Source organism: Dipodomys merriami, unplaced genomic scaffold (assembly GCF_024711535.1).
Source record: "Dipodomys merriami isolate MVZ:Mamm:240054 unplaced genomic scaffold, mDipMer1.0.p SCAF_1, whole genome shotgun sequence".
In the NCBI taxonomy this organism is placed as follows: Eukaryota; Metazoa; Chordata; class Mammalia; order Rodentia; family Heteromyidae; genus Dipodomys; species Dipodomys merriami.
The window spans coordinates 1,217,288-1,229,085 of record NW_027202270.1 but is presented as its reverse complement, the minus strand read 5'-3'; the positions used below and the strand labels follow the sequence as shown (position 1 = coordinate 1,229,085).

The 11,798-nt window shown below is 49.8% G+C and overlaps 1 protein-coding gene across 1 annotated transcript; it reads left to right on the top strand.

The window, feature by feature from the left end:
* Positions 1-7,825: 7,825 nt before the first annotated feature.
* LOC138816501 (olfactory receptor 9S13-like) lies at positions 7,826-10,909 on the top strand. The gene has a single exon (XM_070006325.1). It carries the CDS (start codon positions 8,283-8,285, stop codon positions 9,231-9,233), a length of 951 nt encoding a protein of 316 aa, XP_069862426.1. The 5' UTR covers positions 7,826-8,282; the 3' UTR covers positions 9,234-10,909.
* The last annotated feature ends 889 nt before the right edge of the window (positions 10,910-11,798 follow it).

The following is an 11,798-nucleotide window of genomic DNA, read 5'->3' as shown; positions in this document are numbered from 1 at the left end:
TGCAGGAAAAGCAGCAGTTCTCAAAATCCTTAAATCCAGTGGCTGGCAATTCCTGGCCAAAAAAAAAAAAAAAACAGTGGAAGAAACACAGCCTCTTCAACCACTGGTGCTGGGAAAACTGGGAGGCCACATGCAGAAAGCTAAAAGTGGACCCCAGCCTGTCACCATGCACCAACATCAACTCAAAATGGATTAAAGACCTTAACATTAAACCTGAATCTCTGAAACTACTGCAGGACAGAGTAGGAGAGACACTTGAACTAATAGGCACAGGAAGGAACTTCCTGAACAGAGTACCAGGGTCACAACAAATTGGAGAGAGACTCGACAAATGGGACTACCTTAAAATAAAAAGTTTCTGCACAGCTAAAGCTATAGCAACCAAGCTAGAAAGACATCCAACTAACTGGGAAAAAATATTTACCAGCAATATATCAGACAATTAATATCCAGTGTATACAGGGAACTCAAGAAACTAATCCCTCCCAAATGTAAAAAACCAATTACTAAATGGGCAAGGGAACTAAAGAGAGACTTCTCAGAAGAAGAGATAAAAATGGCAAAGAAATACATGAGGAAATGTTCATCGTTCCTGGCTGTAAAGGAAATGCAAATAAAGACAACCTTGAGATACCACCTTACCCCAGTCAGAATGCCCCACATCCTAAAGTCAGCCAACAACAAATGCTGGAGGGGATGTGGAGAAAGAGGAACCTTATTGAATTGCTGGTGGGAATGTACACTAATACAACCACTTTGGAAAGCAGTCTGGAGGTTCCTCAGAAAGCTAAATATAGACCTGCCCTATGACCCAGCCATAACACTCCTAGGCATCTACCCTGAGCAACAGGAACCAGGTTACAAGGACACATGCACCTCCATGTTCATTGTTCACAATAGCCAAGATATGGAAACAATCCAGATGCCCACCACAGATGAATGCATCCAAAAATTGTGTTATCTATATGCAGTGGAATATTATGCAGCCATTAGAAAGGACAAAACAATGACATTCACAGAGAAATGGATAGAACTGGAAGAAATCATGTTGAGTGAGGTAAGCCAAGAGCAAAGAGACAAACGGTGCATGGTCTCCCTGATAAGTGGATGTTAAATCCAAAATGTAAGGAGATATGCAAAGTAAACAAGACTCGAGAAATAAAGGAGCTCCACTCATCTGATCCTATCATTACTAAATGACCTCATGCTGCTGACTACATATATGGTATATATGTGCACGATGGAGGGAAACTAGGAGGAGGACACAGAACTAGAGGGAATCGGGGAAAATAGCAGGACCCATCAGCTTCACGGGTCACTGATGAAAACAAACTAAGCAACTCAATGGCAGCGATGGGAGGGAGGGAATGAGTGGGAAAGAGGAAACAGCCAACACTAAGCAAAAGGAAATAAATGTACATATCACCCGATGTAGAAGAAATAGCTGTATTGTCAACGCTCATAGAATTCACCAACTTTATCGATAATGACAATTTGCCTCATGAAGGTTAGAATGTGTTTGTGACTTTAGTATCACTATCTCACAATACTGTGAAATTGTGAAATTTATATAATCACTTAATCACAATAAATTTTTTAATCCAGTGGCTGGGATTCATTGCGCCAATGACTACACTGTCATGGCAGGTCAGCCATGCAGAGGACAGTGGTCTGTTAGCCCCTATCAGGACCTATACGTGACACTGAGCTCAGTGGAGGACCTGAAAACAGGGCCTTACAGATACCCCGCCAAGTGACTGGGCAGGAGGCAGACAGAAGGGGCCGTTGTAGAGAGGGGAGGGCTGGAGAGGCCTTGCCAGGAAGCGTAAGCAGCTGCGAGCTGGTGCTGAAGTGGACAGGGAGGCCCAAGGCAGCTCCTCTGGTGAGGAGTGAGCCTGTCACCTGAGGACCGCAGACAGGGGAGAGCTCTGAGTCCAGGCCTGGCCCCAGGCCTGTGACCCCAGGCCGCCTCCTTCCTGCCTGAGGTTTGAGGACACTGAGACTGAGAGCTTCTCTCAACCCAGGCCCAGCAGAGTCCTGGATCACTGCCTCCTCCCACGAGTGGTTTAGTGGGTGAAGTCTGAAAGGAAAAGTGGCTGGTGCCCTTGTGTCTCCCAGTGTCCACCTTAGTGCTCCCATTGTTCTCCAGTGTTGACCTTGGTGTTTCTGTTGTTCTCCAGCATTGACAGTGCTCCCGTTGTTCTCCAGCGTCAACCTCAGTGTTTCTGTTGTTCTCCAGCATTGACAGTGCTCCTGTTGTTCTCCAGTGTCGACTTCAGTGCTCCGTTGTTCTCCAACATTGACAGTGCTCCCGTTGTTCTCCAACATTGACAGTGCTCCTGTTGTTCAACACCGTCGACCTCAGTGTTTCCATTGTTCTCCAGCATTGAGAGTATTCTCCGGTTGTTCTCAACATCAACCTCAGGGCTCCGGTTGTTCTTCTGTGTTGATGTCAGTGCTCCCTTTGTTCTCCAGCATTGACAGTGCTCCTGTTGTTCTCCAGTGTCAACCTCAGTGCTCTGATTGCTCTCCTGTGTTGACCTCAGTGCTGTTTCTTCTTTTGTGTCAATCTAAGTGCTGCAGTTGTTCTCCAGCATCACCCTCAGTGCTCCCCTTGTTCTCCTGCATCAACTTCAGTGCTCCGATTGTCATCCAGCATCAACATCAGTGCTCCAATTGTTCTTCTGTGTTGATCTCAGAGCTACAATTGTTGTCCAGTGTTGATCTCAGAGCTCTGATTGTTTACCTGTGTCGATCTCAGTGCTTCTGTTGTTCTGTTCTCAGACATACTCATGGGACACTCCTGTGCCTGTATGTCTGCTGTTTCTGAGCCACACTCTGGAGACCTTTGTCGTGAGTGGGGACCTGCCCAACCCACAGACACAAATCCCATTTGAACCAGTGGCACCACACGAAGGAGGTGAATGCACTCCTGATGCTGATAGCTGACCCTGGGCCATCCTGACCCTCAGCTCCCCTCCCCACTACAGCCCCAGCCTGAGCAGAAAGAACCACAGATGATGCAGCCATGTCTCCCTGCTCTCTCTCCACTCTTTCCCTGCTCTCTGACACCAAGCAGGATCCAATTCTAGATGGCCAGAGAGAAACTTTTGAAATTCACTATCATTTTTTTAACTTTTTTCTTTTTTAAAAATCTTTTTTACTGCATGTTAGGTTTTATTTTACTTTATTTTATTTGAAAAATCATTTATGGCTTATTTTCTTCCTTATCTTTACCTAATTTTATTCATGTATTCTCCATTTTTCAACCAGACTTTCATTGCTTGCTCTTTTCTCTTCCACCATTTTCTCTTCTTTTCTTTCATTTATCCTTCTCTCTTTTTCCTTTTTCCTTCCTCCTCTTGGTGTTGTTGCTGCTGTTGAGTGGCTTTGGTTTTCTCTTCACGGAGTGGTACTGCAGCTCAGGGTAGGCTGCTCACTACAAAACCAGAGGCTATGCCCCTCAAGAGATGAATAAGATGCAACTCAGAAACATGAGAAACATGGAGATGCGGGGCAACATGACTCCTCCGAAAGTTCACAACTCTTCATAACTGAATCCCAGGTTACTGAAGTAGTTGAAAGGCCAGATTCAAAAGTTTAGTTTTAAAAATGATACGTCACCTGAAGGATGATTCAAATAAACTGAAGAATGGAGTAAAGAAGTCAGTTCAAGATCTTGATGAAAATGCCAACAATTTGGGTAATAAATGAGCAAACATATAAAATTTATTTTAAAAAATGGAAAATGGAAAAACAAAAGCTTAATACCTCAAAACTACAACAGAAGCCAGGAGCCAATGGCTCAAGCCTGTAATTTCATCTACTTCAAAGCCTGAGATCTGGAGATCATAGTTTGAAGCCTGTCTATGCAGAAAAGTCTGTAAGAACCCATCTCCAAAACAACCAGTAAAAGCTGGATGGAGACAAAAAGCCCCCTCAGGATCCAAGCCTTCGATTCAGGAGCCTTCAGGGACCCTTCAGGTCAAACAGTAACATTTGGACAGGTCAGAACATCAGAGCAACTTAGATTCACTTTCTCTGTGGGAAGAGGTGGGAATGCCAGCTTCACAGCACACACACTGTGACTGATGTATCCACAGCCTAATGTTGAAAAGATTGATTCTCAAGCGCTGGGAGGTTGGGGATGCTGTGGGGTGGTCAGCTTGGTGTTTGGTGAGTCCTTAGGACAGAAGTTGGTCTGTGAGAAATGTCATGTCCATACAAGAGGCAGGGGAATTTGCTAGGTGTCCAACTATCGTATGGGAGCCCTGAAGACAAAACCAGAAGCTAGCAGCAAACTACAAAAGCTGCATCTTGCAACATGCTCAAGATATGAAAGGTCTATTGTATGTAAAGAGTTCATTAAACCCAGTAAGAAAAGATGCTGTCAGGCTGGAGACTGGTCTGTCGGGAAGGAGGTAGATGGGCGCAGCCTCCCCTGCCTGTCTGGCTCAGGACCGGTGCACAGGCAGAGTGCCATCATCACTTATCAGTGTGTGTGCATGCAAAGGAACAAAGCCCAGAAGCGGACACAGGTGACTGGGAAGTGAAAAGATGATTGACACACTGACAAAGATCGTGTGTCTGTCAATCAGGTCCGAGGAGGCTGACAAGTCCTACAACCTGCAGTAGGCAAGCTAAAGACACAGGAGAGATGCATGCTCCATTCAAGGTCAAAGGCCAGAAGAAAACTGGAATGCAAGCTCAAGGGCAGATGAGGAATTTCCTCATATTTGCAGGGAGGGTTATCAGCTTTTTGTTCTATTCAGGCCACCATCAGATCACACGATGCCCACTCACATAAAGAGCTGCTCACTTTACTCAGTCTTATCCACAACACATTCAATGGAGACTTGCAGCACAGTGCCAGTAACCTAGTCGTGTTGACACATAAAAGTAATCATCAAGCCGGGCACTGGTGGCTCACGCCTGTAATCCAATTACACAGGAGGCTGAGGATCTCAGTTTAAAGCCAGCCCGGGCAGAAAAGCCTGTGAGAGTCTTATCTCCAACAAAACACTCAGAAAACTGGAAGTGGGCTGTGGCTCAAGTGGTAGAATGCTAGCCTTGAGCTGAAGAACTGAGGAACAGCACCCAGGCCGAGAGTTCAAGCCTCACAACTGACAAAAAAAAAAGTAATCATCATACCATGCTAGATCCATAAATGGTTTTTGAGAAGTGGGTGGCATTCATCTTGGGGATACAACTGCTGGTGGCAAGGGTAGGAGGAAATGCACTGAGAGCCTGTGTGTGTGTGGGAGCGGGGGTAGGGAGTTGTGTAGTCATTGATCTCCAGGCACTGTTACAGCAAAGCCTGTGTCTGGCCTCTGCACTGCTGCTTAGAACAGGGAAATGCTTCAAGCTCCACTAAGACCTGAGAATGCGCCTGCACAAAGGCGGAAAAGTGGCTAGTGTGCACACCATGGAGGTAAGTGAGAAGAAAAGCACAGATCGGATCCCAAATTGGATCACAGATTGTGATCCCAGGTTTATGAGACAACACAAAGCCCCGAGCATGTGCTGTGTCACACTGTGCACTGCCGCATGGCTGGCGTGTCTCCAAGCAGATGCTCGTTCTAATTAAAAATAGAGAAGTTTTAGCATGCTTATTGTCAGTCAAAACAAGAAAGGAACACAGAGGAGACCTTTTAAAGTGAGTAACTGCCAAAAAAGAGAAATCAGCCCACAGGAGAGGCTCAGGTAGGAAGATTTTCTCGTGCAATGGGAAGATGGGCAGAAGTGTGGGCCCAGGGAATGGCTGAGCACCACGCGGCTTATGTGTGCTTAGTCAGTGGAACATTGATGTGTGAGCTGCAGCTCACACCTGTGTCCAGGAAAAGCCCCCTAATGGGTGCCGGCCAGCTCTTAGATTCTGGCCTGTCTACTGTTTGTCTCCAGGGCTTTCGAAGGACTCTGCTTTGAAACCCAGCCCTGCGTGTGAGGGTGAGTTGGACGGAGGAGGTGGCAGGGACCTTGGGACTTGGAGTCTCGGCACGAGCGGAAGCTCTGCGCCTTCCTAATTGGCCACTGGAGGCGGCGAGTCCCAGCCCTGTAGGGTTGAGAGAATCTCCCCCCCCCCGCAGTGACCCCCAAGTGCAGGCACCTCCACGTACTCGGCGGATGGGGACAGGGAGGAGGCAAGGAGAGGGGGTGGCTTCCCCTCCTCACAGGACCCGTGAGCCACCGTGACTGCAACCCGCACTTGAGATCCTAGGTGCCACCTCTGTCCCAGCCCTCCTCACTCAGGAGCCAGAGCTGACCCGTGGAGGGGACGGGCTCCCCCACACACACCCGTGTCCACCTCCCTGTCTACAGCACACAGCAGGCTTAGCAGCCCCGGGACCGGGACAGCACGGGCTCTGGTGAGTGGAGTGACATAATGATGGGACGGCGCAGAGGTGGGCGTCAGGGTCAGCACTGACCCTCCCTGGGGCGCTGCCTGCAGCAGGTTCAGTGTGAGGAGGAGCTGCGAGGGGACTCCCACGGACACAGCCTTTGGTCGTGAGCTTGACAAGGCCCCAGTGCTACTGCCGCCTGGCCCCACTTGGGGCAGGAGAGTAGAACAGGCCACGGGGAGGCCACAGGGCTGGGTCCCTCTGTGCGCAGGGAGACTGACTCAGGCCGAGGCACGTACCTCGGTGGGTGGCACTGCAGGCATCCCCGCACGCAGGGCACCACGGGCTGCGTCTCCCAAAGCTACAGCAACTTTGATGCAGGGGGAGGGGCCGGGGCCCTTTAGGAGCGGCCGAGCTTCCAGGCAGTCACCCGCAGACCTGGCCAGCAAGCTCTGTCCTAGCACAGGTGCAAATACACAGCGTGTATCCAAGGACCTCTTGGTGAGAAGCATGACCTCTTGACCTGCAGGTGGCAGTGGGGGGTGGGCTCCCTGGACATAGAGGAGGTGGGCAGAAAAGGGAGAATGGCCAAGACAAAGGGCCATGCAGGGACTCCCCCCAGTGCCCATGCACCCCAGCTGTGCCCTGTGAGCCCTGCATGGGCATCGTGGCCACACCGTCTCCTCCTGTCGCAACTCGGGTCCTCAGCAGTGTCCTGGAAGAGGACAGCACACACACCCAGCCCAGCCCAGCGGTGTGCGCGCCTCTCAGCTGTAGGAGGCACCATCTAAGAGATGAGAGCTGAGGAGGGTCAGCACCAGCTAGTCTCTGCGGGTCACTGACCCCAGGGGACCGCTCCCCGCACCCCGCCGGCTGGACCGGAGGAGAGGAGCCCACACTGAAACTGGCTCCTGCCTTTGCAGCTCTCCTGCCCCGCAGGGACCCTGGCCAACTGACCAGCTTTCGCGCCTCCATCCTGACGCTCATGGCTGGAGCAGCTCGCTCCCAGCTCTGCAGGCTCCAGCGCTGCTCACAGACCTAAAGTCTGCGGGCCAGGAAGGTCCAGAGACACAGACAGACAGCGGTCCTCAGCAGCTCCCAGTGCCGGGGCAAACCACGCCCAGGACGCCCTGGGGGTGAGGCTGGAGGGTGAGTACCGCATGGGGGCGGGGCAGCATGTCCAGTCTTGAAGATGTCTTGACTCTTCTCCAGATACTTCTGTCACCGAGGAACTGGGGCGGCCCCTCCCCTCCACTCAGCACCTGGCAGCTTATCGGACGATCCTGACCCGCAAGGACACAGGGAGACCCGTAGATTCAGGGCCGCTGTGGTCCAGGCTCAGAGTTGGGGTGCTGGGCTGCAGTCGGGGTCCTTCAGGGGACATGGGCAGAGACACCGGTTCTTCCCCAAGGGCTGCCGCCTGCTCGTTGCACGGCGGGGGAAGGTGTGCCTGCCCGGTGGGAGGACCTCAGGACCCGGCGGGAGGAACTCAGGACCCGGCGGGAGGACCTCAGGACCCGGCGGGAGGACCTCAGGGCCGTCCTGAATCTCTGAGTGGACAGGACAAGTCTCAAATGTGCAGAGGGAGACAGTGCCCAGTGCACCGTGGCACAGCTCAGGAGCATGCTCAGGTGGACACCAGGATGTCAGAGCCGGGCATGGGACGCTGAAACACTGTCCCTCAGCCAGTCAGAACACAGCATCCCCAGAACACAGCCGTCTCCCGCACCCAGGGCCTGGCACACACACCCGAGTCAAGTGAATCTGAGGCAATGGCCCTTTGAGGCCAGGGTGAGCACCCGGGAGAGCTGTGTAGCTGGCAGCTGTCGGTGGTGAGCAGCATGTCAGCAAAGGTCCCTGGCGTGCCTCCAGCCCGTGACCGTGGGCCTGCGGCCCCTCCCCTCCTGCCTCCCCTCCTCTCTCCAGCCGTCCCTGCCCAGCACCATGCCAGCCCATGGGAATGGAAACCTCTCCGCAGCAGCGCCCGTGTGGGGCTTCGTGCTGGAGGGCTTCCGGGGCGGGCTGGAGACCCAGGCCCTGCTCTTCGCCCTCTTCCTGGCCCTGTACCTGGTGACCGTGCTGGGCAACCTCACCATGATCGTGCTCATCACCCTGGACGCCCGCCTGCACTCCCCCATGTACTTCTTCCTCAAGAACCTGTCCTTCCTCGACCTCTGCTACTCCTCCGCCATCGCCCCCAACGCCATCGCCAACTTCTTCTCCTCCTCCAAGGCCATCAGCTTCGCCGGCTGCGCCACGCAGCTCTTCTTTTTCTCACTGTTGGTTACCACCGAGGGCTTCCTTCTGGCTGTGATGGCCTATGACCGCTTCATGGCCATCTGCAGCCCCCTGCAGTACCCTGTGGCCATGGGCCCAGCCACCTGTGCCCGCCTGGTGCTGGGCGCCTATTTTGGAGGCTGCCTCAACTCCATAGTAGAGACCAGCCTCACCTTCCGCCTGCCCTTCTGCAGGTCCAACCACATCGACCACTTCTTCTGCGATGTGCCGCCCCTGCTCCAGCTCTCCTGTGCCAGCACGGCGCTCAATGAGCTGGTCATGTTTACCATCTGTGGGCTCATCATTGTGGGCACCACTCTAGTGGTCCTGGTCTCCTACGGCTACATCACGGTGACCATCCTCAGGATGCGCTCAGGCTCTGGGAGGCACAAGGTCTTCTCCACCTGCGGCTCCCACTTAACAGCCGTGTCCCTCTTTTACGGGACAGTGTTTGTCATGTACGCCCAGCCAGGGGCGGTGGCATCCATGGAGCAGGGCAAGGTGGTCTCCATCTTCTATACCCTGGTCATCCCGATGCTCAACCCGCTCATCTACAGCCTGCGGAACAAGGACGTGAAGGATGCCCTGCGGAGGCTGGGACAGAAACACACAGTCTGATGGAGGAGACTGAGACAGACACACGGCCTGATGGAGGAGGCTAGGACAGAGACACACAGCCAAATGGAGGCTGGGACAGAGCTAACATGGCCATGTGAAAGAGTCTGGCTGGTGAAAGCAGTGTTCTGGGGCTGGAAAGACAGGTTCTGAGGGACACATCGTATGGGGGCTCCCATTGCTTGGTCTTTCTTTCTTACTTCTTTCTTCCTTATTTCTTTCCCTTTCTTCCCTTCCTTCCTTCCTCCTTCTCCACCCCTGTCCTCCTTTCTTCCTTTTTTCCTTCCTTCCTCCCATCTCTTATCCAACCCTTCTTGAAAGCATGTTATGAACCAAGCATTTACTACACGAGAGTAATAGAGCTTGTGATTTTCCTCCAGAAAATAAATGATCCCAAGAGGAAAGGAGTCCTAACTCAGTAGACACATGGTCCATGTGCATTTACCGCTGTTGGCATTCCAAGTTTGAGTTTTATTAATGAAAGTTAAATACATGAGTCCATTTTGAGAAAAAAAAAAAGATCCCTAATGACTTACACATCCAAGCCACCCCCTCCCACCCCGGCCTACCCAGACGCAGAGCTGGCCATGCTCTAGGGTTCCCCAAGCACTCACTGAAAACGCATCCTGACTCCACATCTCTCCAAGGGATCATTTAAAATCACACTTTTAATAATAATTTACACATCAGTGGGAAAAGCTTTGTCTTCCACTGGCCCAATTCTGTCTAGTTGTCTGAGGTCCCAGGAACTGTGATAATGAACACACACACACACACACACACACACACACACACACACACACATCATCAAATCAAAACCCCACAAGTCAGAGAGTTCAACCCAAGCCTACAACCTCCTCCTGTTTCTGCTCATGACTAAACTTGACCTTCTGTGACGGGAGTCCCCACTGCTTGCTGGGAGTGCCACTCCCCCCCATACCACCACGTTGTGTGTCTGCACTCTTGGTTTCAGTTGCTTGGCGTTGAGTTTGTGAGACTGATCGAGATTGTGTGTGGAAGGAGTTCCCCATGTTTGGGCATGGCACCAGACTGCAGTGTTTGAAGATGCCCCGCCCCATCCTTGATGGCCAGCCGCACTGCTTCCAGCTCTGCCTTCCAAAATAAGGCTGCTGCGCACTCCTTCGTGTCACTCGGTGTGCGGGGGAGGAATTTCTGCTGGAAATTCCTAAAGCAGACTTTGTAGATGCTGGCGAATTTTAATTTTAGCCACTTGTGTGAAATTTACCCTTCCCTTCTGGTTAATGAAGTTTAAGATCTTTTTGTGCATTTAGTGGCCATTGAGATGTCGGGTTATAGGGTAGTTTATCATTTACATATTTTTTATTGTGTCCTCTTTTTGCACTTATTTGCATGAGTTCTCCATTTGTGTTAGAATAACTCTTTATTGATTGTGTGATTTTTCAAATAACATTGCCATCCTAGGGGGCGCATTTTGCTAATTATCTTGTGATCAACAGAGATCCTTCAACTTAACGCTTCAGGTTCCTCAGTCTATTTATATTAACGCTTTCTGTGACATGGTGAGAAAAATCTTTGTCTACTTTGGTCACAGTCTTTCATATCATTTTATACTTAAATGCTTAGATATTTGCCCTTAACTTTACCACCTCAATCAAATATATTTATGTATTGCATATAAATGATCCTTTGCTTATCTTCAAAACAATTTATCTATCTATCTATCTATCCATCTATCTTATAGTTCTGTTGTTCATACTTTCCTATAGTGAACCATAACTCATGTGAAAATGACTAATTTAAAATAACACTAATATAATTACCTTTTGATAATTTATAAAGGAAACCATGCTTTATTACCAACAATTAATAATGCCACTTTTGTCATAAATCCAGGCTCTATATACATTTGGGTACATTGCTAGACTCAGTTCTTGAAATCTGGGCTTTTTGTCTATCATGAAGTTATTTAATACATGACATATATGAAGTGCCATAAGTAAAACACACTGAACAAAAATTTAATCTACAAAAAGAAGCTTCACAGTGTCCTTCCAAGACATAAACACCATTAACCACAATGCCACATCTAAGAGTACAGTTTATTTTATTTTATTGTAAAGATACTATACAGAGGGTTACAGTTACATGAGTGAGGTAATGAGTACACTTCCTATTGAGCATTGTTACCCCCTCCATTGTTTTCCCCCTACCATCCCTTCCCTCCCTACCTTCCCCAGGTTCTTTTTTTTTGATTGTGATTAAGTGATTACATAATTTCCCGAATTTCACAATATTGTGGAATAATGATGCTCATTTAAAGTCACAAGTTCATTCTAACTTTCCTGGAGCAAATTGTCCATCACAGTCTATAACATATAATGGTGTACACATGTTATACACCATACATGTGATCAGCAGTATGGGGATATTTAGTAGTGGTTCGACCAGATGAGTGGGAGTTCTTTGTTTCTTAAGTCCTGTTAGTTTTGTCGTATCACCTAACATTTTGGATTTAGCATCCACTTATCAGGGAGACCATGTACCATTTGTCTCTTTGCTCTCGGCTTAACTCGCTCAACATGATTC

What these genes read in the sequence shown, in the direction of transcription:
- LOC138816501 (XM_070006325.1), top strand. Translation starts at nt 8,283, where the DNA reads ATGCCAGCCCATGGGAATGGAAACCTCTCCGCAGCAGCGCCCGTGTGG.